Source organism: Suncus etruscus, chromosome 7 (genome assembly GCF_024139225.1).
Source record: "Suncus etruscus isolate mSunEtr1 chromosome 7, mSunEtr1.pri.cur, whole genome shotgun sequence".
Lineage (NCBI taxonomy): Eukaryota > Metazoa > Chordata > Mammalia > Eulipotyphla > Soricidae > Suncus > Suncus etruscus.
In genome coordinates, this window is record NC_064854.1 from 19929426 (window position 1) to 19955027 (window position 25602).

At 51.3% G+C, this 25602-nt stretch overlaps 1 protein-coding gene across 1 annotated transcript; it reads left to right on the forward strand.

Annotated features, from left to right (window-relative positions):
- The first annotated feature begins 1841 nt into the window (after positions 1 to 1841).
- On the forward strand, positions 1842 to 23847 carry PROSER2 (proline and serine rich 2). The gene is made up of 4 exons (XM_049777088.1): positions 1842 to 1953; positions 18890 to 19113; positions 22056 to 22320; positions 22864 to 23847. Exons 2-4 carry the CDS (start codon positions 18976 to 18978, stop codon positions 23817 to 23819), a joined length of 1359 nt encoding a protein of 452 aa, XP_049633045.1. The 5' UTR covers positions 1842 to 1953; positions 18890 to 18975; the 3' UTR covers positions 23820 to 23847.
- Positions 23848 to 25602: the final 1755 nt, after the last annotated feature.

Sequence of the window (25602 nt, forward strand, 5' to 3'; positions counted from 1 at the left end):
TTCCCCAGCATCCAATTGGATCCTATCATCCTTTAACTTCTTCCTGGCTACTTTTTCACCTATAAAGTAGGAAATGGCACAATTTAATTTCTACACACAAATTCAAAATAAAATCTCAAAACAAAATCACAAAGCTAACATAAGCATATACATCATAAAAACAAACCAGCAAGGAAGACCACATTCTGTGACGCACTTACCCAATGTCCTTTTTTATTTGGTTTGTTTTGTTGGTTATACTAGGCAATGTTCAGGGTTTATTTATGGCTCTGCTCTCAAGGACCATTCCTTAGCAGGCTCAGGGGACCCTATGGGATCCTGGGGAGCAAACCCAGGTCAGCTGCATGCAAGGTACTGTGTACTACTGCTCCGGCCCATCAAATGTCCTTTTTGATGTGTCTGAATTTTTCAAGTCAGGTTGCCCACCTTACGGGTGTTTTCAATCATTGACATTTTACTAAACCGATTTATGACAAACACGTTAGTATCTAACATGATAGGAAACAAAACGGAAGAGCAGAAAAACAGAGAGGGCAGGTTGGTCCTTCCTCAAGGATTCACAGGGGGAGGATTAGTTCAGAAAGAGGACAATATACTTGCATAACTAACTAGCATGCTGGAGATTAAAGTGCTTAGTAAACATTAATTAGAGATGGAGGGTGTTAGATGAGGCCCAGTGTGTTATTAGTGAAAAAAGTTTTCTTCCGGGGCCGGAGAGATAGCATGGAGGTAAGGCGTTTGCCTTTCATGCAGGAGGTCATCAGTTCGAATCCCGGCGTCCCATATGGTCCCCTGTGCCTGCCAGGAGCAATTTCTGAGCGTGAAGCCAGGAATAACCCCTGAGCACTGCCGGGTGTGACCCAAAAACCAAAAAAAAAAAAAAAAAAAAAAAAAAAAAAAGTTTTCTTCCCTGTAATCTCTACCTGGAGAGGAAGGGAGGGCAGAGAAATGATGTAAGGGTAAAGGAATTGGGACTCAGCCCTGAGTACTGCCTGTGTGTGACTCAGTCCCTCTGAGAGCTACACACTTCCTGCTCCATTCTTTCCTCAAGACAGAATACCTGGGGGTCCCCCAGGCCTGCCTTTGAACCACACACAAAATCCTCCCATTAATGTTACCCCTTCACTCTTGCTTTCTTGCTCCTTGGGAGTTCCCCATTTCAGGAAACTCCATAGAAAAATGAACTTCCACCAACTCCCAAGAAACTCGCCAACTCCCAGGCTTGGGCAGATCTTTCCACAATCCTGGAGGAGGGTTGTTTCTTAAATTTCTTCACCTCTTGGAGCCCCACCTTCCCTCCTTGGTGCCATGAGGACTGGAAGTCAGAGTCTTGATCCAGAAACATAATGTGAATCGCCCTTGGCCCAAAGGGAATGGAGATTCGGATACACCCTAGTTATTATTATTATTATTAAATAGAAAACCATCTCTCAAAGCTGGAGATTGGGTGGCGGTGACATCTCCCTCTGAGCTTCAAACGCAAAATCTAGAGCTTATCTCCAAGAGGTAACTGGGCGGGGAGCAAGCAGATGACACCCCCAAGCTCAATTCTCAACCGTGAGAGACAGATCTGGGTTCCAGGAGGCCTCAGGGCGGTGGGAACCCCTATTACTTTAAAGGTGCGGGGAAAGGGGCAAGGTAGGGTGCGCGCAGGAGGAGAGAGCGCAAGGCCCCTGGGGAGTCCAGGCCAGGGAGCGCGCGGCCGAGAAGTGAACCCTGGGGAGCGCGCGGGCACGGGCGCGCGCGTCCGGGAGCGCGCGCAGGAGGCGGAGCTCGCGGACGGGCGTCGGGAGCGCGCGGGGTCGGGAGCGCGCCGGAGCGAGAGCGCGCGCCGGGGAGCGCAGGGCCAAGGCGGGGCGCGCGGAGCAAAGAGCGCGCGGCTGGGGGAGCGCGCCAGGGAGAGACCCCCCGAGTCTCGGGGCTCCCGATCTCCACTTTGGGGGTGCCTGCCAGGTGAGTGCGCACTTGGGGAGCCCTGAGCTCCCGGGCGAGGCTGGGGCGCGCGCGCTGTTAGCTGTCTCCCAGGCCCGGGAGTTTCGGGGAGTTGGACTTGGAGTTGGGGCGATCGGAGAGAAGCTGGGGCGCGGGGGACACCCCGTTTTGTTTAGGTCGTTCCTGGGGTTGCCCGGCGTGTCCTGCGCGCCGCGGGTGGGTGTTTTGAAGTCTGGGGTTCAGGCGGGCAAGTGGGGGGCCTGCCCCCCGAAAATCGTGGGGGGCCTCCTGGGAAGTTTGCAAGGTTTGCATGCACCCCTGCTCTGGGGTCATGAGGAGCAGAGAGGCTTTCCGGCCCCCGAGCTAGACCTAATGGGAATTGGGGCGCCCGCAGTCGGGTTTGGGGCACCCCCAAACCGGGGGACCCCACGGACCCTCGCCTTTCCCTGGATCCCTGCAGCGCAAGTGGCGATGGGGACCCCCCGGGCGCGGCTGGAGGTGGCCCGGACCACCTGCGAGAGCTGCGCGCCCCGCACGGCTTGACCCGGTGACGGGCGTCCCCCCACTTTGGGCCCCCCAGGTAACCGAATCACGCGGGAAGGTGGCGGGTCCGCTGCCAGGGGTGAGCCGGGCTGGAGGGTTAGAGCGACCCAGTTAGTTCGGCAAAGGGCAGGGGGTTGCTCTCTCTGTCTCTCTCTGTTTCTGTCTCTCTGTGTCTGTCTCTCTCTGTGTCTGTGTCTCTGTCTCCCTGTGTCTCTGTGTCTGTCTCTCTCTGTGTCTGTGTCTCTGTCTCCCTGTGTCTCTCTGTCTGTCTCTATCTGTGTCTGTCTCTCTGTGTCTCTCTGTCTCTCACTGTCTCTGTGTCTGTCTCTCTATGTCTGTGTCTCTGTCTTCCTCTGTGTCTGTCTCTCTATGTCTGTGTCTCTGTCTTCCTCTGTGTCTGTCTCTCTGTGTCTGTGTCTGTCTCTCTCTGTCTCTGTGTCTCTCTGTCTCTGTCTCCCTGTGTCTCTCTGTCTATCTCTCTGTTTCTGTCTCTCTGTGTCTGTCTGTCTGTCTCTCTCTGTGTCTGTGTCTCTGTCTCCCTGTGTCTCTGTGTCTGTCTCTATCTGTCTCTGTCTCTGTGTCTCTCTGTCTCTCTCTGTCTCTGTGTCTCTCTGTCTCTGTCTCCCTGTGTCTCTCTGTCTGTCTCTCTCTGTTTCTGTCTCTCTGTGTCTGTGTGTCTGTCTCTCTCTGTGTCTGTCTCTGTGTCTCTGTCTCCCTGTGTCTCTCTGTCTGTCTCTCTCTGTTTCTGCCTCTCTGTGTCTGTGTCTGTCTCTCTCTGTGTCTGTGTCTCTGTGTCTCTGTCTCCCTGTGTCTCTCTGTCTGTCTCTATCTGTCTCTGTCTCTCTGTGTCTCTCTGTCTCCGTGTCTGTGTCTCTCTCTGTCTCTCTGTGTGTCTGTCTCTCTGTGTCTGTGTCTCTCTCTGTGTCTGTCTCCCTGTGTCTCTCTGTCTCTGTCTCTCTGTGTGTCTTTCTCTCTGTGTCTGTGTCAGTCTCTCTCTGTCTCTGTCTCTGTCTCTCTGTGTCTGTCTCTGTGTCTGTGTCTGTCTCTGTCTCTCTGTCTCTCTTTCTGTCTCTCTGTCTCTCACTCTGTCTCTGCTCTGTCTGTCTCTGTCTCTCTGTCTCTGTCTCTCTCTCTCTCTCCTCCCTTGCTCCCACATTGCTCCCTGATAGTGAAAGTTTCCCAGTATTGTTTTTCGGACTCTAAAATTTAAGCACCCAGCTTTTCTTTTTCTTTTCTTTTTTTTAACCGCAGGAATCAACCTTAGAGGAAAAAAATTTTTTTAACTCTCGCAGAGCCAAAAACTTTTTCTCAAGGAAAATGGTCTTTGGGGTTCTCTTTCACCCCTAAATAGAGCACCCCAAGCTCAGGTTCAGGGGGCTATAGGGCTTTGGGGAGGACAATTCTGGTTCTATTTTAACAGAGGAGCTTTTTTTTTTTTCTTTATTTTTTAAAACTTTATTTGTTGATTGATTGATTGGTTTTTGGGCCACACTCAGCGGTGCTCAAGACTTACTCCTGGCTCTACGCTCAGAAATCTGCCCCTGGCAGACTTGGGGGACCATATGGGATGCTGGGATGCAAGGCAAATACCCTACCGCTGTGCTATCTCTCCGGCCCCACCTATTTTTCTTTAAAGAAAAAAGAATAATCTATAGTTTATGAAAGGTTGTCTAGAAGCACCAGACCAGCTTTTGCCAAAGCTGCTTTATCTGGGGGTCCTTGCAGTCCTGCTGTGCCCAGGTCTAGCGGGGCGCCAGGAGCCCCACCAGGCCAAGTAGACTGTTTTTCTAGGCAGAGAAGGCGTTTTCATTCTCGGGGGCCCTTGTGGAAATACAAACAAGCAGCGATTTACTCCGGATTGGGTGGGAGGCGTAGGCGCTGTCGGAAAGCTTCCCGCCAACTTGACAGCCCCTGTATGAGATCTTGTGTATTTTCTGGCCCTGGCTAGTAAGAACCCCACCCCCTTTTATGTGCAGGGCTGGGGGCAACGCCTGGTACTGCTCTGGGACTACTCCTGCTCAGGTACTTGGGAATCAACATATTTGTCCATGATTGACTTCTGTCCCCCATATGCAAATCATGTGTGCCAGGCCTTGCAACCGTCTTCCAGGTGCTCAGATTTCTTTTGCAGGGGGCTGGGACGTTGGGCCTCACCTGGTGGTGCTCTGGGTTCATTTCTGTCTCTGCACTCAAGGAGCACTCATGGCAGGGCTCGGAACAACGTAGGGATTGATTAAGCCGTATGCAAGATAAGCGTGCTACCCACTGTACTATCTCTCTGGCCCCTAAATTCTTTTTGTTGTTGTTGGTTTTGGGGTCAGACCTGGCGGCGCTCTGGGGTTAGACCTGGCTCTGTGCTCAGAAATTGCTCCTGGTAGGCATGGGGTACCATACGGGATAGCGGGATTTGAACCACCATCCGTCCTGGATCGATTGCATGCAAGGCAAATGTCCTACCGCTGTGCTATCTCTCCGGCCCCCCAAATTATTTCTTTTGTTTGTTTGTTTGTTTCTTTTTGGAGCTATGTCCAGCGGTGCTCAGGAGCTCTGCACTCAGGAATCACTCCTGGTGGGATTGGGGAACTTTATGGGATGCCAGGAATCAAACCCAGGCCCACTGTGTATAAGGCAAATGCACTCCCCCCTGTACTACCACTCCACTCCATCCCCCCACCCCGGCTTCCAAGTTCTTTTTAAATAAGGGACCTATTTCTGGAGAACTCCAATTTCAGTGTGCTTTCCTTGAAAAAGTTTGGCTGCTGCTAACTTAAAAGTTAATCCATATTCTTGCTAGAGAGGTGCCAGAGAGCTGTGCCTGCCGGATCCCCGAGACCCATCCTGGGCATTGCCTGTTCTCCACAACACCTCTGGAAATGAGCTCAGGCATTGAGCCTGGAGTGTGTCTGGTGTGGGCCCTTCCAGAAAACAGACAGTAACAGATAAAGAGGATCAGGAACAGAGCACAGGGGCAAGGCACTTGCTTATGTCCAAGGGACCATGGTTGGATTCCTGACCTCACAAAAGATTTGCTCAGGCACCTCCAGAAGAGATTCCTGAGCACAGATCCAGGAGTAAGCACCGAGCACAGCGGGGTGGGGCCCCCATATGTAAAAGTAAAATAAGTAAACAAGAATAACTGAAAAAAGGGCCCGGAGAGATAGCACAGTGGCGTTTGCCTTGCAAGCAGCTGATCAAGGACCAAAGGTGGTTGGTTCGAATCCCGGTGTCCCATATGGTCCCCCGTGCCTGCCAGGAGCTATTTCTGAGCAGACAGCCAAGAGTAACCCCTGAGCATCGCCAGGTGTGGCCCAAAAACAAACAAACAAAAAAACTGAAAAAGATAGGTACCGTGGGTCACTCCATCAAGAGATACCGGACAGGGGCCGGGTAGGTGGCGCTGGAGGTAAGGTGTCTGCCTTGCAAGCGCTAGCCAAGGAAGGACCGCGGTTCGATCCCCCGGCGTCCCATATGGTCCCCCCAAGCCAGGGGCGATTTCTGAACACATAGCCAGGAGTAACCCCTGAGCGTCAAACGGGTGTGGCCCAAAAACCCAAAAAAAAAAAAAAAAAAAAAAAGAAAACAAAGAGATACCGGACAGCCAAGATCCTATAGAGGCTTCAGAGAGAACAGGAGGAAGGAGACTTCTTGGATTTTATGTATGTGTGCGTGAGTGCGCCTCTCTCTGTCTGTTACTGAGAAGCCAACCTCTTCTCTTCCACTCACCCTGGGGGGCCTCAGGAATCGGGACTGACAGTCCTGGGCCTGCAGACATATCCAGTGAGCCATCTTAGGTCCAGATGAATCCTGTCCAGATCAAGTACCCCTGAGGGACAGCTGAGGCACACCTGGCCCCAGCTCCTCAGTTCTCAGACACCCCGGGTGCTTGTCACCGGCACTCTGTGTCGATTCTAAAGATGGTCTCAAATGACTCCAGGAGTGGAGGCAGGAGGGCTGGAGGGAGAGAGATGAAAGATTTGGCTGGAGCGGAGCCGAGTTGCTCCGGAGTGCAGCTTGGTGCATCCGATCTGCAGGGGAGCTGGACGGACGCCGGGCATGGAGCTGATCCATGCGTGAGCAGAGCCAGGGAGCCTCAGAAGCAGCCCGGCACAGAGTGGGGTGCGAGTTTCACAGCCAGGGCTAGCTGTGGGTGCCAGCTCAGTGTCTACTCGCAGGAGGCTGGGCACGGTGTCTGAGCAATTGCACAGTGGGGTGCAAACTTGTCTTGAACGTGGCCGATTTGAGTTCTATCCTTGTCATCCCGTAGGGTCCCCTGAGCACTGTCAGGAGTGATTTCTAAGCACAGAGACAGGAGCAAGCCCTGTGGAGTACTGCACAAAGCTAACTTTTTCTTATTTTAATTTTTTTTTTTGAGGGTATCAAACCCAGCTATACTTGGAGGCTACTCCTAGCTGTGCCAGAGCTTGTGATGGTCCTGATATGAGGAGTCGGGGCGGGTCCTCCCACATGTAAAGTTTAGTGCTGAGCATCCTTAGCTCAACTTCTTGCTCCTTTGCCAATTAAAAAAAGAAAACAAACAAACCGGGGGTCAGAGAGATAGCACAGCGGTAGCCTTGCAAGCGGCTGACCCCAGGACCAATGGTGGTTCAAATCCCGGCATCCCATATGGTCCCCCATGCCTGCCAGGAGTGATTTCTGAGCACAGAGCCAGGAGAAACCCCTGAGCACTGCTGGGTGTGACCCAAAGACCACACACACAAACCCTCTAGTTGTGTAGGGGGCATACCCAGCTGTGCTCGGGGGGGCTTTGTGGTTCAGTGCTGGGGACCTGTTTCTCACAGTGCTCAGCTCAGCCCCCCAAACTGCCAAGTGAGCACCCTCAGCCCCTTGAGGCTCTCTTCCATCCAGGAATCAAAGCCATTTGAAAAATGAATGTAAGAAGGAGTCAGAGCAATAACATAGTGGGGAGGGTGTTTGCCTTTGCACACAGCTGACCCAGGTTTAATCCTGGCATCCCATAGGGTCCCCCGAGCCTGCCTTGAATCACCCCTGAGTATAGAGCCAGGAGTAATCTCTGAGCACTGCCAGATGTGACCCTAAAATCAAAAACCAAAAAAGAAAAAAACACGAGGGGATATGCTTCCCCCTGTGGAGTTCTGCTGTGATCGGAGAGGGGCCTTTGAGGGAAGCTGCATTAGCCCCCCCCCCATAGATAAGAAACTGGATCCCCACTGTCCCCACAGGGACCCCTTGACCCCCTGTGGTGTGATCTGCAATTTCCCACCCATGGGTGTGCCAGGCCCTGACTCTGCTCACCTGGCCTTGAACTGCACCCACAATTCAGCCCAAGAGTATGGTACCAGTGGTTCCCTCTGTCCTGGCTGCCACAGCAGGAATGTGGTCAGGGAGCTTGGGGACAGATAAGAAGTCCGGCCGGGCTGTGTTTCCCACAGCACCGCTGACTCAGCTGCTCCTAGGCGAGAGAGTCCTGATCCCCAGCGTCCAGTCCCCAGGGGTTCTTTGCCATCACCCAAAGGCTGACCAGACTCAGTGTCCTGCAGGGACAACCATCATCCCACCCCCTGGAGCTGCACGGGCCACCTCAGGAGAGCAGAAGTCACCTTTATCTTTACTGTCTGCTGGAGTGACCCCCCTGTTTTTCCATTCTACTTTGAGTCTTCTTTCCTTCCTTCCTTCCTACCTTCCTTCCTTCCTTCCTTCCTTCCTTCCTTCCTTCCTTCCTTCCTTCCTTCCTTCCTTCCTTCCTTCCTTCCTTCCACCCTCACTCCCTCCTATCCTCACTCCCTCCTCCCTCCCTCTCCCTCCCTTCCTTCCTCTCTCTCCCTCCTTTCCTTTCTTCCTCCTTTCTTCCTCCCTCCCTCTACCTCCTTTCCTCCCTTCCTCCCTCTTTACCTACCTCCTTCCCTCCCTTCAGCCCTCCTTCCTTCCGTACTTCCCTCCCTCCCTCCCTTTCTTCCTTCCCTTCCTTCCTTCTTCCTCCCTCCCCCCTCCCCTCCCTCCCCTCCCTCCCCTCCCTCCCTCCCTCCCTCCCTCCCTCCCTCCCTCCCTCCCTTCCTTCCTTCCTTCCTTCCTTCCTTCCTTCCTTCCTTCCTTCCTTCCTTCCTTCCTTCCTTCCTTCCTTCCTTCCTTCTTTCCTTCCTTCCTTCCTTCGCCACACCCAGCAGCATTCAGGGGTTATTCCTGCACTCAGGGGTTACTCCTGATTCTGCGCTCATGAACCACTCCTGGCTCAGGGGACCATATGGGATGCTGGGGATCGAACCTGGGTCTGTTCTGTGTGTGCAAGACAAATGCCCTACTGGCCTGGATCTTGATTTCTTGAAATCTGAGAAAGCCCTTGTCTTTCTTTCTCCCAGAAAACTGGGGTACAGGCGGTGCCCACAGTGTGAATATGGGGTGATTCAAGTCTTGGGTAGCTGGAGGGGCAGGCCTGGGTCTAGTGGGGGAGGAGAGATTGTGATGACACCCCTAATATCAGTAGTTTTGGAGCCCTACTCCGCCCCCCAAAGGACAGCAGGGGGTGTTGGAGGAGGGGGAGTGAATGCTGTGAATTCATCCTATGTTTTGCCACCCCAGTGTTTTGCCCCTACCCCTAACACCTTGGTGGGATCTTTTTTTTTTTTTTTTGGTGGGATCTTGACTCCATCAGACTCCATCAAACCTCCCGGGAACCGAAACTGACCCACTGCTTGCCTTGATTCTTAGGGTTTGAGAACAGAATAAATTTCGCTCAGGACTTACGCCTCCTAGGGCTGGACGGATAACCTAGCAGGGAGGGGATTTGCCTTTCACGCAGCCTACCCAGGGTTGGTTCCCAGCATCCCATATAGTCCCCCAAGAATGAGAAGAATGATTCTTGAGCTCAGAGCCACTGGGTATGGCCGCTGGGTGTGGCCCCAAAACAAAACAAAAAGAAAGTCCACATTTCATGCCTGTGGTTGTATTTGGATCACAGAAGGAGAAGACGCCCTTGGTCAACCAAAGAACAGCTCCAACAGGGATTTTCTCTTTTTTCTTTAATTTCCTAAAGAATCCAGAAATGCAGCAGGGCGCCAGCCGCCAATTAAAAAAAAAAAAAGAATAAAAGCATGGGTGTTTCTCCCAGCGAACATCTCATTTACCAAGACTAGACACAGTACAGCAGACACTTATTTCACGCAGCTCCAGCCCCAGGTTCCATCCCTGATACCCCCATAGACTGCTCCAGTAGTGAGCCCTGAGCACAGTGTGACCCGAAAACCAATAAAAGGGGGGAGGAAGAGAAAGTCTCAGTGCTCATTGTCCTGTGAATCAGGTTAATAAAGAAATGAAAAAAAAAAAAAAGAAAAAGAAAAAGAAAAGCTTTTACAGAACTTCACCGTCTTCATTCATACAAGGTGCATTTTTTCTTTCCAGAGGGGGCAGGTTGTGTTGGGGTGGGTCTGTTCCCAACTTGGTGGTGGGGTCCACTCTCAGCAGAATTCAAGGCACCCTGCAACGCTGAGGGTTAACCCCCCCCCCCCCAAGGCCCAGCGGCAAAACAAAGCTCAACTCATTGAGCTATCTTTCCGGCCCACAAAACCCGTATCTGTTGACGTGATTTAGACATACAGGAACTAGGAAGGTCAGGCTCCCCCTTGGCTTGGGTAAAGCCGGGCAGTGCCCCCACCCAGTAGACACGCTGCCCAGAGGCCAACAAGGGCTATTTTGTGTTCACTGATGATTTCACCCCAAACACAGATATTCAGTTGAAAGAGTTGATCTCTTTCTTGTCACCCACAGCCAGAGCCGATGAAACAGTCCATTCAGGAGCAAGAGCTGGAGCTCCCGGGGCGTGGGGGGGGGGGGCCTTCATTTTTCATGTTCTTGAAAGTCCACAAAACGTATTTTTTCTAAAAGGCACCCAGCTGCTCAGACATCATTATTGAGATTTCTCTGGAGGAGGCTCTAAAGCGTGTTTGTTTCCTAGAATTGGCTTTTCTAGGCTCAGGAACAAATCTCCACCAAGTCCCTGAGACTGGAAGTGGGAGGGAAGGAGATGACCAGAGAGCCACATGGGCAGACACTGGTTCAGCTCCCTCTTATCTGTTGGGGTGCTCATGGGTGTTGTCCCAGTGTGTGGCAAGATTTGGGGAGCTTTCACTCTTCAGAGTCTTCAGAGATGTATTTAGGGCTGGAGAGATAGCATGGAGGTGAGGCGTTTGCCTTGCATGCAGAAGGACAGTGGTTCAAATCCTGGCATCCCATATGGTCCCCCGAGCCTGCCAGGAGCGATTTCTGAGTATAGAGCCAGGAGTAACCCCTGAGCGCTGCCGGGTGTGACCAAAAAAAAAAAAAAAAGATGTATTTAATGGGCCTGTATAGGCGTGAAGGTGCTTGACTTGCACACAGCTGACCCAGGTTCAGTCCCTGGTACCACAGATAGTCTTCTTTTTTTTTTTTTTTTTTTTTTTGGTGGTTTTTGGGTCACACCCGGCAGTGCTCAGGGGTAATTCCTGGCTCCAGGCTCAGAAATTGCTCCGGGCAGGCACGGGGGACCATATGGGATGCTGGGATTCGAACCCATGACCTCCTGCATGAAAGGCAAACGCCTTACCTCCATGCTATCTCTCCAGCCCCACAGATAGTCTTCTGAGCACCGCCAGGAGTGATCCTGGAGCATTACTGAATTTGGTCTCAGAATCCCAAACAAAACAAAAACAAAAAGAGGTTTATTTCTATACATTTTTCATTTATATTGTGCAAATACTGACTCTCAGCAGTTGGTTAATAACCCACTTACTCATCCATTCATCGTTATCATTTATCATTGTCCTATCTCTCTTCCATCATTCATCCAACCATCCATCCATCCATTAACTATCTATCCATCATTATTCATCCATCCATTATCTACCCATCCATCCATCCATTATCCATGTATTCGTTCCTTCACCTTTCCTCCATCATATATCCATCTACATTTCCCCTTTTCCCTCCATTCATCCCTTCATCACTTTTTTTTATCCCTTCATCATTTATCTGTGGTGGGTGTCCAAATTCGGCTTCTGGAAAGCAGCACCCTGGTTTTGTGGGGTTCAGGTTCCTGTGCCCCACCCAGCCTGGTAAAGCATCATCTCAACCATGTTCTGGTGCATTCTTCCTTTTCCAGCGTCAGGCCATCGTACCAACAAAATTAGTTCTGTGTCACACAGTCAAGGTGGATCATTTTTCCATTCAAGTCCAGAACACCCAAAGCCAATAATGTGATTAAACAAATGTGATTTGTTTAGCCGGTCTGCAGGGAATCTTAAGTCTTAAAGGTCTGATTCCCTGCCCGTCCCCCCACAACTCCACCCCCAGGTACAAAGTCTACGAGCCGAACCTCAGGAAACTTAATCTGTTTCATTTGTTCCAGCTTGAATTCCTCAGTTAAGGGGACCTGATCACCCTCTCCCTGTTCAATGTTGAACTAAACTGGGGTTCAAGAGAATCAGACCTTTAGGGTTTTCAGTTTTTGGGTCACACCCGGCAGCGCTGAGGGATTACTCCTGGCTCTACGCGCAGAAATCGCTCCTGACAGGCTCGGGGGACCATATGGGATGCTGGGATTCGAACCGCTGTCCTTCTGCATGAAAGGCAAATGCCTTACTGCTGTGCTATCTCTCCGGCCCCAGACCATTAGGGTTTTCATCTTCTTTCTTGAAAACCACATGCAGGGCCGGAGAGATAGCATGGAGCATCTGAGCCTCGAAGGGTGCTTCCCTCTGCAGTTTCTCCACCCAGTGTAGGAGTTTGGTGCTGATGGAAACCAGCGATGAGTGGAGGAGGGTTCATTGTTGTTGTTGTTACTGTTGTTGTTTTGTGTGGGGTCAAACCCAGTGATGCTCAGGGGTTACTTCTGCATTCAGGACTTACTCTGAATACTCAAGACAATACTCCGCATTCAGAATTTACTCCTGGCAATACTCAGGGCTTACTCCTAGCTCTGCATTTAGGAATTAATCTTGGCGGTGCTCAGAGGTCCCTCTGGGATGCTGTGCCATCTCTCTGGCCTCAAGCGTGTCTTTTGCTGTCCCCTGGTGAGGCTGGAGCATCTCACATCCTCCTTCGTCATTCGGGTTTCCTCATTATGAGCCGTTCATTCATTTTTTTCTCCTGATAAGTTTCCTGTCTTATTCTTGTCCTTGCTGACTCACAGGAATTTGTGTTTTATTTTGAGTGTGGTGTCAGGAATTCATGCCAGGGCCTCACACACACTAGGCAAGTGAGCTACCACTGAGGCGCCCACGAAAAGGGAAGCACTTTTCTCACCACAGTTGCTGCACATATTTTCTCCACCAGGCGCTCATCCATCAGTACTGGCTCTGGTCATTTCTGTGCAGCCAAGTCACTAAAACTCATGGCTTGAATATTTTTCTTTTTTCTTTTCTTTTCTTTTTTTTTGGGGGGGGCCACACCCGGCGTTGCTCGGGGGTTACTCCTGGCTGTCTGCTCAGAAATAGCTCCTGGCAGGCATGGGGACCATATGGGACACCGGGATTCGAACCAACCACCTTTGGTCCTGGATCGGCTGCTTGCAAGGCAAACACCACTGTGCTATCTCTCCGGGCCCGGCTTGAATATTTTTCAAGCTTAACAAGGCAGAACAGCATAGTCAGAACCTAAGATAACATAGACATATTTAACGTGAAATACATCTAGGATTTCAGAACAGTGGAAAGGTGAATTTTACCATCTTGGTTATTTGGGCAGTTGGGCGTAACTGGTTGGCCTGTGGTGGGAGCTACCTGCTTCATACAACATAGGAATGAAAGTTCAGGTGGGGTCAGACTTAAAAAGAAGAGACTATTGGAAGTAACTGATTTGTGTCTTAGACTAAGAAGTTTGCAAAACCCATAAGGCAAAAAAATGGACACATTCAACAATATAAAAAGGGGAACTTTCGGGTCGGAGAGATAGCATGGAGGTAGGGCGTTTGCCTTGCATGCAGCAGAAGTACGGTTGTTTGAATCCTGGCATCCTATATGGTCCCCCGAGCCTGCCAGGAGTGATTTCTGAGCGTAGAGCCTGGAGTAACCCCTGAGCGCTGCCGGGTGTGACCCAAAAACAAAAAAAAAAGTGGGGGGAGACTTTCAGGTCAGAGATATAGCATGGAGGTAGGGCGTTTGCCTTGCATGCAGCAGAAGGATGGTGATTCCAATCCCAGCATCCCATATGGTCCCCCGAGCCTGCCTGGAGCGATTTCTGAGTGTAGAGTCAGAAGTAATGCCTGAACGCTGCCAGGTGTGACCCAAAAACAAAAAAGAAAAAGTGGGGGGGAGCAATTTCTGAGAGCATAGCCAGGAGTAACCCCAGAGTGTCACTGGGTGTGGCCCCAAAACAAAACAAAGGGGAACTTTCTGGTTTTATTTTTTAGCCACACCCAGTGGTGCTCAGGGGTTACTTCTGGCTTTATACTCAGAGATTATTCCTGGCAGGCTCGAGGGACCCTATGGGTTGCTGGGCTAAAACCCAGGTCAGCTGCATCATGGCAAATGCCTACCCTGTGTTATCTCTCCAGGCAGCCTCCAAAAAGAAAAAAATTACAAATTAAATTAGAGATAATTGCAATCTAGATCAAGTTATTTCCAGCACCTGTGTGAGGTGGGCTGCCCCTCCCAGTTTTCCTCACATATCCAGGACCCCACTTCCTGACCTTATCCCAAGACTGAGCTGTCTGGCCCAAAGACACCTCCCAGAGGGGTTCTGTGGTGCAGCTTGGAGAACTAACCCCCTGTTCCTTCAAGAGGGAGTGAACTGCCATACTGAACCCACAGAGGAGACCCCACCTGGGCCCTTTAGCTGCACCCCGGAGACCTCCAATCCTCAGCAGTTCCAGCCCTTAGGCCTAACTCTGGTGGCTCTGAGGTCACAGCTACTCTAAGGTTTCTACCTCAGAGTTTCTACCTGCTGTACAACAGCAGGGAACTGCAGCTCTGTGCAGTCAGGGCACTCCCCCATGGCCTTGCTGTCCCCAGGGTCCTGGATCTGGCATGAGTGAAGCAAGTGTCCTTGCTATTGTCACATCCCCTCCTTTCTCATGGTGACTGAGTCAGGGCTGGGTCTGAGCTGTGCCTGGAGGAAAGGAACTGGCGTGGGTGAGGCCAAGGGACCAACTTGGCTGCTCCATCTGTCTGTCCATCCATCCATCTGTCCCCCTGGAGTTCAGGGGACATGTACTTGTCATGTACATGTACAGATGCCAGTACTTGGCATCTGGCTTAGTGAGCAGCCAGTCAGCAGTGCACTGAGCATGACCTCTGTGTGTGCGCATATATATCCCATGGGCATTGTGCGTACCTGCATGTGTGGTGTCGATGTGTCCCTGTTTGCAGATGTGTGTGCTTCTGTGTCGTGTGGCAAACATGACATACATTAGATGTTTGGTCTATTCAGACAATGCTATAGAGAGATTCACTGTGTTTTCTTACGTTCCTACGTTGTTGGGAGTTAGACTTTTTATTTTTGATTTGGTAATTTATATGAAATCTCTATTTTGTAAGGAAGGTGTTGGGCTACACTTAGTGATGCTCAAAGAGCTTACTCCTGGCTCTGCCCAGGGAGCACTCCTGGCAGAGCTCTGGGTACCATACGCAGTGCTTGTGATCGAACCTGGATAGGCAGCCTGCAGAAGAGGCACTTTACACCGAATGCCCTGCCTACCATCTGGAGCCCAGGCCCCACCAGAGCACACAGTTGCCAGCACTTGGCCAAGAATGGGCAAACGCTGCAGCTGAGGCTGACATGGAGAGACCTGCCAGTCATGCCATTGAAGGGAACACTGAAATCCATCACCTAAAGTGTATGTGACCCCTACTTACCACAACAGCAAAGGGATAAAGAGGGACTCTCTTCTTCTTCTTCTTCTTCTTCTTCTTCTTCTTCTTCTTCTTCTTCTTCTTCTTCTTCTTCTTCTTCTTCTTCTTCTTCTTCTTCTTCTCCTCCTCCTCCTCCTCCTCCTCCTCCTCCTCCTCCTTCTTCTTTTGGTTTTTGGGCCAAAAACTCAGGGGTCACTCCTGGCTCTACTCTCAGAAATCGCTCCTGGGCCAGAGAGATAGCACAGAGGTAGGACATTTGCCTTGCATGCAGAAGGATGGTGGTTCGGATGCTGGCATCCCATATGGTTCCCCGAGCCTGCCAGGAACGATTTCTGAAACACAGAGCCCAGCCTGTCAGGAGCGATTTCTGAAACACAGAGCCCGGAGTAACCCCTAGGTGCTGCCGGGTGTGATAAAAATAAATAAATAAATAAATAAATAAACAAACAAATAAATAAATAATAAGTAAAATAAAAAGAAATCATTCCTGGCAGGCTCGGAGGACCATATGGGATGCCGGGATTTGAACCACAACTTTCTGCATGCAAGGCAAATGCCTTACCTCCATGCTATTTCTCCAGCCCCCAAGTGGAACTGTTCTAAAAAAAAACTTTATGAATACCTTTTTTTCCAATGCTGGGGGATCAAAGCTGGGGTCTTAGCAGTATGAGACAGTCATTCCACTCTGCCACATCCTTGGCCTTCCAAATTTTCCAATTTTTGTTTGTTTAGGGGCCACAACCAGAGTGCTCAAGGATTTCTCCTGGCTCTTAGACAGGGATCATTCCTGGTGAGGCTCAGGGGATCTTTTTTGTTTTTTGTTTTTTTTTTTGTTTTTTTTGGGCCACACCTGTTTGATGCTCAGGGGTTACTCTTGGCTAAGCACTCAGAAATTGCCCCTGGCTTGGGGGGACCATATGGGATGCCAGGGGATCGAACCTCGGTCCTTTCCTTGGCTAGCGCTTGCAAGGCAGACACCTTACCTCTAACACCACCTCGCCTGCCCCTGCTCAGGGGATCTTAAGGTGACTGGAGAATGAACCCAAGTCACTTGCTTACAAGACAAGTATCCAACCCACTGGGCTATCTCTGATTCTGACCTTCTAAAATTAAAAATCTTCAAAAATTTAAGATATATATATTTGTTTTGGTTTGGTTTTTGAATTTTGGGCCACACCCTGTGATGCTCAGGGGTTTCTCTTGGCTATGCGCTCAGAAATCGCTCCTAGGGCCCGGAGAGATAGCACAGCAGTGTTTGCCTTGCAAGCAGCCGATCCAGGACCAAAGGTGGTTGGTTCGAATCCCAGTGTCCCATATGGCTCTTCGTGCCTGCCAGGAGCTATTTCTGAGCAGACAGCCAGGAGTAACCCCTGAGCAACGCCGGGTGTGGCCCAAAAAAAAAATCGCTCCTAAATTTGGGGAACCATATGGACACTAGGAATCGAACCCAGGTCCATTCTGAGTCAGCTACATGCAAGGTAAATGCCCTACCGCTGCATTATCGCTCCGGCCCACATTTTTAATATTTTTTAGAAACTATTTGAAATAACAACAGTTTACAAAAAGTGTGTGTGTGTGTGTGTGTGTGTTTGCTGGATCTTCTGGTTTCCCATCTTACTGTTGAACATTCCCTTGATGTCTTCTCCTGAAAGAGAAAGGAGAAAGGAAAGACAGACAAGGTGAGGGATCGTTTCTTTTCTAATCTTTTCAGGATTTTTTTGAGAAGATTTTCTTGGTAATATCTGAAATCTGAAATGACTAGGTGTTCACTTTGTTAGGATTGTCTGCGAATAGTTGTATCTCTATTCAAAAAGCACACACATAGGTAAAGACTGTAACATCTGTCCAGGTGTGCTCTGGCCCTGTAGCACATACCCACCTGTGTTGTTCTTTGAGGAGCTCATAAGGCCACTGGAAGAATTTTCGAGGTCATAAGGACTATTCTCTGTTCCTGAGTCATATTGCTAGGTGATGTTGGTCATCTGGAGGATGGGTCCCTCATTCCCCATTTGTTTGTTTGTTGCCTTTGTTTGGTCTTCTAGAAGGATCTAAGTTGTCTATTGTGAGTCAGCTCCACTGACTCTCCTGACAGCCGAATCAGAAGTGGGGGGTGAATGACGGGGTCACTAGGTTTACTCCTGGGGATTCCAGAAGTAAATGAATGAAAAAAGAAAAATCCTGAAAGTGAGAATGTGAACTTTTTGATAATATCACTTGACTTCTGGCACCTTCGTATTATGTGTTAGTGTGAACATCACGGCTGCCAAAGAGTCACAACTCCTGTAGTCATCAGTGCTCAGAAATCGCCCCTGGCTTGGGGGGACCATATGGGACGCCGGGGGATTGAACCGTGGTCCTTCCTTGGCTAGTGCTTGAAAGGCAGACACCTTACTGTTGTGTATGTAAACATTTTTATGGGATTATTATGTTACTGACCCTACCCTGATCGGTGATTGTGCCCTACCCTAGGGTGTGACCTGGCATTCTGCTCCCACCCTAGGGTGGTACCTGATTCTGCTCCCACCATTGGGTGGTATCTGATCCCACCATTGGGTGGTACCTGATTCTGGGGCATAAAAGCTGGGGTCTGTGGAAGGTGAGGGGCTTTTTTTTCCTGGGACCTATTCTTAGGCCTTTTGGCTTAGGCCTCTTCACGGAATAAAGAGCTATTTTCTTCGGAAGGCTGACTGTCTGTTGGCTTTCTTCCTGCCGCATTCATCTCAGAACCACCGGCTGAACAAGGTAACAGATGTGTGGTCCGAGCTGGAGGAGAAAGGCCTCATCCTCCATCCCTCCATCAGTCAACCTCATCAGGGGCTGATTTGCAACACTTACCTCTAGCACCACCTCATCGGCCCCCCCCCTTTTTTTTGTTTTTTTCGGCCACACCCATTTAATGCTCAGGGTTACTCCTAGCTAAGCGCTCAGAAATTGCCCCTGGCTTGGGGGGATCATATGGGACGTCGGGGGATCGAACCTCGGTCCTTTCTTGGCTAGCGCTTGCAAGGCAGACACCTTACCTCGAGTGCCACCTCGCCGGCCCCCAGTCAGCAGCTCCTTAACCCTCAGCTCTGCCTCATGAGGGGCTGAAAAAAGCACCAGAGACAGAAAAACAACAAAATTAGCCACTCATAGGTGGAATATCTGTCTGGAGAACACTCACTCAGCTGTGGGGAAGGTTCTTTTACCAAATTTCCAGCACCAGGGGCTAAAGTGATGCAGAGCATTTACCTTGCATGCAAGGAACTGACCCGAGTTTGATCCCCAGCATCCCGTTGGGTCCCCTGAGCACCACTAGAAATGACTCCTGAGTGCAGAGTCAGGAGTAATCGCTGAGCACTGCTGGATGTGGCCCTAAACCCAACCAAAACATGTTTCCAGCACCACCTTATTTTGAAGGTTTGGGTGAGAGTTTTTGCAAAATACGCAGTGCTTTGTCTCACTGAGCCACATCCCCAACTTCTTGGGGTTCATTCAGCCCCCTCTTTCCTTATCAATCATTCTTCCGTCTTCCTAAGGTTCTATAGAGGATGCTGTGAAAACCAGCAGGCCCCATTGTGAGGGGCCTGGCACAAGCCGTTGTCTCCAAAGTCACTAATGCGTGCTGTGTGTCTCAGTCTTTCCAGACGCGATCCAGTTTGAGGAATGGGGTCCTGGCTCTGAGCCCCAACCTGTGACCCGGCCAGCGTGAGTTCCTGCAGGGATGCCGACGAACCAGCACAAGCCTGAGTCCTCAGAGATGGAGCCTGACTCGTCCCCCAGTGTGGGCCTCAGGGACCTGAGCAGAGGCGGCAGCCTGGAGAGTCGCAGCAGCAGCTCGCGTTCCAGAAGCTTCACTCTGGTGAGGGATGGTTTTCTGCCACTGGCTCTGCCCCCAAACTTGTCCCTTTAAAAAAGCCCCGGTCTGGGCCCGGAGAGATAGCACAGTGGCGTTTGCCTTGCAAGCAGCCGATCCAGGACCAAAGGTGGTTGGTTCAAGTCCCGGTGTCCCATATGGTCCCCCGTGCCTGCCAGGAGCTATTTCTGAGCAGACAGCAGGAGTAATTCCTGAGCACCGCCGGGTGTGACCCAAAAGAAAAAAAAAAGCCCCCGTCCTTGGTCCTTTCTGGGTGAACTTGAGTTTTTGGAACTCTGCCCAGAGAAGCAGTTTTAGTTCCTAAATGAGCTGCCACTGAGAGTGTTGCCCACAGCAGGAAAGATTTTCCTTCCCAAAGGGCTGCTCTGAGCCAGAAAAGACTCATGGGAGAGAGTCACAGGCCAGGCAGAAGTGGGTATTCTGCATATTTCAGGTACAATGAGACAAAAAAAATAAATAAAGATCAGGTATAATGAGTCAAAAAAATAAATAAAGATAGGGGCTGAAGTGGTGGCATAGTAGTAGGACATTTGTTTTGCACACAGCTGACCTAGGGTGGACTGAAATTCGATTCCCTGGGCATCCCGTATGGTCCCCCAAGCCAGGAGCAATTTCTGAGCACAGAGCCAGGTGTAACCCCTGAGCATCACTGAATATGGCCCCCAAACCATAAATAAATAAATAAATAAATAAATAAATAAATACATAAATAAATAAATAAAGATAAGGGACTGGAGCCATAACACAGCGGTAAGACATTTGCCTTGCATGCAGCCAACACAGGACAGACCCCGGTTTGAATCCCGGCATCCCATTTGGTCCACTGAGCCTGCCAGGATCGACTTTTAAGTGCAGAGCCAGGAGTAACTCCTGAGTGGACCAGGTGTGACCCCAAAACAAAAACAAAACAAACATAAAAAAGATAGGGAGGAGCAAAGATGCGCAATCACAAAGATAGTTGGCATTGAAAGTGAGGGGCTGAATTATGGCTATAATTCAGTAGATAAGACATTTGCCTTGTACGCAGCTGACCTGGGTTCAAATCCCTGGCATCCCATATAGCCCTCTGAGCACTGCCAGGAGTGATCCCTGAGTGCAGAGCTAAAAGTAACCCCTGAATATCAATGGTGTAACCCCCCCCCAATAAAAAACAAAGCAAAAAAAGAAACTGAAAGGAAATGCTTTAATTCTGTGTCAATGCTTTTTTTGTCCCCCATTCTCAAATTTCAGCCTCAGGTATCATCAACAAATGTCGGGGCCGGAGAGATAGCATGGAAGTAAGGCATTTGCCTTGCATGCAGAAGTACGATGGTTCGAATACCGGCATCCCATATGGTCCCCCGAGCCTGCCAGGAGCTATTTCTGAGCATAGAGCCAGGAGTAACTCCTGAGTGCTGTAGGGTATGACGCCAAAACAAAAACAAAACAAACAAACAAACAAAACAAATGCCCAAGAACTTTTTTTTTTTTTTTGGTTTTTGGGTCACACCCACCAACCTAGGAGTTACTCCTGGCTCTACTCTCAGGAATCAATCCTGGCAGGCTCGGGGGACCATATGGGGTGCCGGGATTTGAACCACCAACCTTCTACAGGCAAGGCAAATGCCTTACCTCCATGTTCTCTCTCCAGCCACACCAAGAACTTTTTTTTGTTTTAGGGTCACACTCCTGGCTCTGCCCTCAGAAATTTCTGGCAAGCTCAGGGGACCATATGGGATGCCAAGAATCGAACCCAGGTCCGTCCTGGGTTGACCGCTTGCAAGGCAAACGCTCTACTGCTGTGCTATCACTACAGCCCCAACACCAAGAATTTATATGCAAGTCGTTCATGTTGACAAACTTGCTCATCTGGGGCCTTTGACTCACAGACAGTATTTCCCGGGCTGGAGCCTGGGTCTCCTTAGCACACACACCTCTATCCTGGCCCCCCAACTTCCTTCAGGTTGTCTCCACCCCAGAGTTCTTTAACCAAAGCTGAGTCATTCTCTGGTCCATTCTGTCCATTCCCCAGAGCAGCCATGTGCCCTCTCACATCCCCGAGAACAATGTTTGTGCCACCGTGTTTGCCTGCCTGCAGCTCGCTGGGCACACCAATATTTGAATGTATGACTCAGGAGATGCCGTGGGAGTCGGTGAGGCGGGTGTCATTTCCCTGGAGCCAGGAGGAATGTCAAAGATAACAGAGTGAGGGCCCTGCAGTGCTGAAACCACGGCCTGGGGACCAGCCGGCCCCCAACCTGTTTGTGTCAATAAAGTTTTATTTCAGTGGCACTGGACTCGGTGCCAGGCATCTGGTCTGTAACTTTCACCTTTTTTTTTTTTTTTTTTTTTTTGTGGTTTTTGGATCACACCCGGCAGTGCTCAGGGGTTATTCCTGGCTCCAGGCTCAGAAATTGCTCCTGGCAGGCACAGGGGACCATATGGGACACGGGATTCGAATCGATGACCTCCTACATGAAAGGCAAACGCCTTACCTCCATGCTATCTCTCCGGCCCCTGTAACTTTCACCTTTAATAGACAGAGGGAAGCAGCTGCCTCCCAAGGGCCAGCAAAGTCCCAGGTCCTGGTGCTCTGTCCCTTGGACAGTGTTAAGGAATGGGACAGCACAGATTTCCTGGCCTCATCATTTTCCTGAACCCCACTCAGTTGGGAGGGGTTTCTTTTTGTTGTTGTTGTTGTTGTTTTTGTTTTTTGGGTCATACCCTGTGGCATTCAGGGGTGACTTCTGGCTCTGCAATCAGAAATCTCCTGGCAGGCTCGGGGGACCATATGGAATGCTGGGATTCGAACTGGGGTCCATTCTGTGTTGGCTGCGTGCAAGGCAAATGCCTTACCACTGTGCTATTGTTCCAGCCCCCTGTTGAGAGTTTTCTTTTTGCTGACATCCTGTGGGGATCCCCATCCTTACCTGCACCCCTATTCCCAGGACGATGAGAGCCTACGGCACCTCACGCACGAGGAGAAGGATGTGCTCCAGTTCTTCGAGGACACCATCGACTCCCTGGAGGAGGACCTGGAGGAGCAGGAGCTTGGCGACAATGGGGCGCCTGGCCGGTCACCCCCTCACTCTGGGCAGGGGAGTGCTGGTGACCACGTCCCATCTGATGCAGCCTTCATCGATCTGGTGTCCCTGGAACCCATGGCGGAGGGAGAGGCTGAGCCCCTCCCAGATGCAGTGGTGCAGGCCGAAGGTAAAGGGGGGGACCCGCCCATATTCATGCAGCCTAGTGTGAAGCTGATGGTCCAGTGAGCAGAAATGTCCACATTCCTGCGGGGGAAGCAAGGTAGAGTCCTGAGAGTAAAGGCAGAAGGGGCCATGCTGGCATCCAAGTGTGAAGTATAGCACCCCAAGTCTCCACTGGGGCCAGCTGAGCCTGTGAGAGCGTGAACACATCACGGAACCAAAGAAAATCCTGTGAAAGTCACAGCCATGGCCAGCAGCGCCTCAGCCATATCTGTGTAGCCAATCCCAGCATCAGCCAAGCTAGTGTGTCCCGGAAATGTGGGGAAACTGGAGATGGGTTCATGCAGGGCTGCACAGCGGGGGTCTGCCTGAGAGCCCACAAGCTGCTGGGCTTCCCTTTTCTCTCTAGGATGGGCATAGGCAGATATGTGGGATTAGGGCACACTGGAGATGCTCAGGGCCCTCCGAATCTATTCCTAGGCCCGTGTGGTCAGCCTCATAATGCATTTCTGGAAAAAGACAGACTCTGAGGTTTCTCATCTCTCCACAGGGGCTGCATCTGTCAAGAAACATGAAGCTGCCCTGAATTCCGGGGTTCCAGACCCCCCTGAGGAGGCCCAGCCGGCTCCCAGTAGCCCCGAGGCCCTACCACCAGCCTCGGCTGACGCTGGAGCCCCCAGCAGCCCTCGCCGAGAGCTGCTTTCCCCCACTGCACCCGCTGAGCACCCCAAACTGGCCCGCTCCGTGCCCACCCCGCTGGTCTTGGCGCAGCAGATTTCTGAGAAGCTGAGTGGAGACGAGGCCCTTTCGCCCACGTCCCCCTGGAGGGAAGGCAGGAGGACCCCGACTTTCCCGGCCCCCCGGCTGGGTGAGCCCCTCTTGGGGGGATCCAGATCCGCAACCCTGCCAGCCCCCAAGCTTCACCGCTTCCCCAGCAATATCAGTGTCACCAACTGTGCGGGCCGGGACTTCAGCCAGACCATCTCCAAGGCTGCTGTGAGCGTGCAAGAGCGCAAGGCCCGCGTCTTGGCCAACATCAATGGCGTGGCCTTCCCCAGCACAGGGAGCCTGGGGGACAGGGCCAGTACCAGTGACACAGTTGAGCGTGTGGTGCGTGAGCCCGCTCAGGACCCCTTGAGCCGGCAGCAGTCCCGAGCAGTGCAGACGGACCAGCCACCCACCTGGGCCAACGGCTTCCAGAGCCTCCATGAGGTGCTGAGGAGCGAGCCAGCACCCTTCGTGTCCACAGGCAAGACTGTCACCTTTCGGCCCGAGTCCTCGGCCAGCAGCAGCAGGCTGGCCCGGCAGCAGGCTGGTGGGAGCATGTACGAGCCCCGGCCACCTACCCTGGGCACCGATGCCACCCGGCCACGGTCTGGGTCCCTGCCCCGGGCTGTGGGCTTCCGACCCCAGGGCATCACTGTGCAGTTCTCGGGCCGGGGTTCCACGGAGGAGGCTCGGCGGGAGGCTTTGAGGAAGCTGGGGCTGCTGAAGGAGCACCTGTAGGGAGGAGGGAGACTGGTTGGCATGGGCTGGCAGCCCTGCCATGGAGGACTCAGGTGGAAGGAGGATGGGTGCCCCTGGAAAACTCAGTCTGGCCCCAGGCTCCTCGTCCTCCTCCATATGTGGGTCTTTTCTCTCACTCACCACCTTCTCTTCTGAGGTCTCCAGTGGCCATTTATTCCCATGTCCAGCTCATATGGGCAAGGAAGTGACTCTCCTTTTCTGGAGGAAATGTGACTGCAGCTAGGATATGTCTGCAATATCCAGGTTGCAGGGCCTCATGCTGGGTGTGCCCCAAGATGGCCCCTCAGTCTCCTGGGAGAAGTTCTTGCTGCTGATCTTGGGAGATGAAAATCATTGGACCCACGTGCTCCAGATGGCTGGTGGGCTAGGAATGGGGTGCTCTGGGGATTGCATACTCCCAGGGTGTGTGTATGCAGGTAAATGTTCAGAGGTACACAGACACGAGTCTAGGTGTACCCCAGACACAGGTGTGGACTCAGGTTCTGTCACTGGGCCACAGGATGTGGACATTTCCCACCACTCCTAGGACATGCCCCACTGATCTGTGAGATGTGGAAGACACAGTCTGTGAAGTTTCTGGGCCCCCCAAGCACTGCTTCCTCCAAGGTATTGTTCCACTTAAAATTACTTTCCAGGCTGGAGCAATAACACAGCAGGAAAGGCACTTGCCTTGCACGTAGCTGACCCAGATTTGATCTCCGGGCATCCCTCAAGCCCTGCCAGGAATGATCCCTGAGTGCAGAGTCAGGAGTAAGCCCTGAGCATTGCTGGGTGTAGCCCAAAAGAACAACAAAATTATTTTTGACATCCGTAGAGTTCCTTTATTTTCCTTGTCATTTTTTGGGGGGGCACACCTGGCAGTACTCAAGGGTTACTCTTGACTCTGCACTCACGACTCACTCCTGGCCGTGTTCAGGGAACCATATGAGATGTTGGGGATTGAACCTAGGTCAGACTGAGACACCTGGTGGTGTGTGGAAGATTCCTATGGCTCAGAGCTTGGGGGGGCATCACTCTCACCAGTGCTTGGGGCTCAAACCAGGGCATCTGGCAGGGAGAGAGCTCAAGCAAGGCTGGTTTCCTCCCTCATGGGCCAGAGCCAGACACACTATTATCCAGACTGTCTCAAGCTGGAGTCTAAAACCTCTAAAAATAGAGCTGGAAACCCACAGGAGAGGCTCCACCCTTGCGTGGCTGGGTCCCTCCACACTCTTTCCTGGTAAGTGTCACTCGAACGGGGACTTTCACTTGGCCACGACTTGCCATGACTGATAGTCCAGAGAACCGAGTTTGCCTGGACTTCCCTGTGTGCGTCCCCAGCCCTCCCTGTCCTTGGTTACGTGACGGGGCTTTGTTTTTTCTGGACTCTAAAAACCGTTTTGTTCTCACTGCCGTCTGGGTCGGCTGTGTGGGAAGGACTGTTAGGAGCTTGTCCACTCATCAGCGGGGCCGAGGGCAGACCAGCCAGTACTGAAGCAAAGAGACTGCTGAGGAGTCCATGATAGTCCATGTTAGTCCACATTAGCACCTGTATATTAGATTCCCTCTTCATCTTAGCCTGGGACTGTCCTACGATTCTGATGAACCTGACTGTATATTTATTCTTGACTCAGAACAATAAATGTAGTTTTATCTGCAGGAAGATTGGCTCGCTTTTGCATTCTGTAGTCATGCTTAAGTATTTTCTTAAAAAATAGTTCTTGTGGGCCCGGAGAGATAGCATGGAGGTAAGGTGTTTGCCTTTCATGCAGGAGGTCATCAG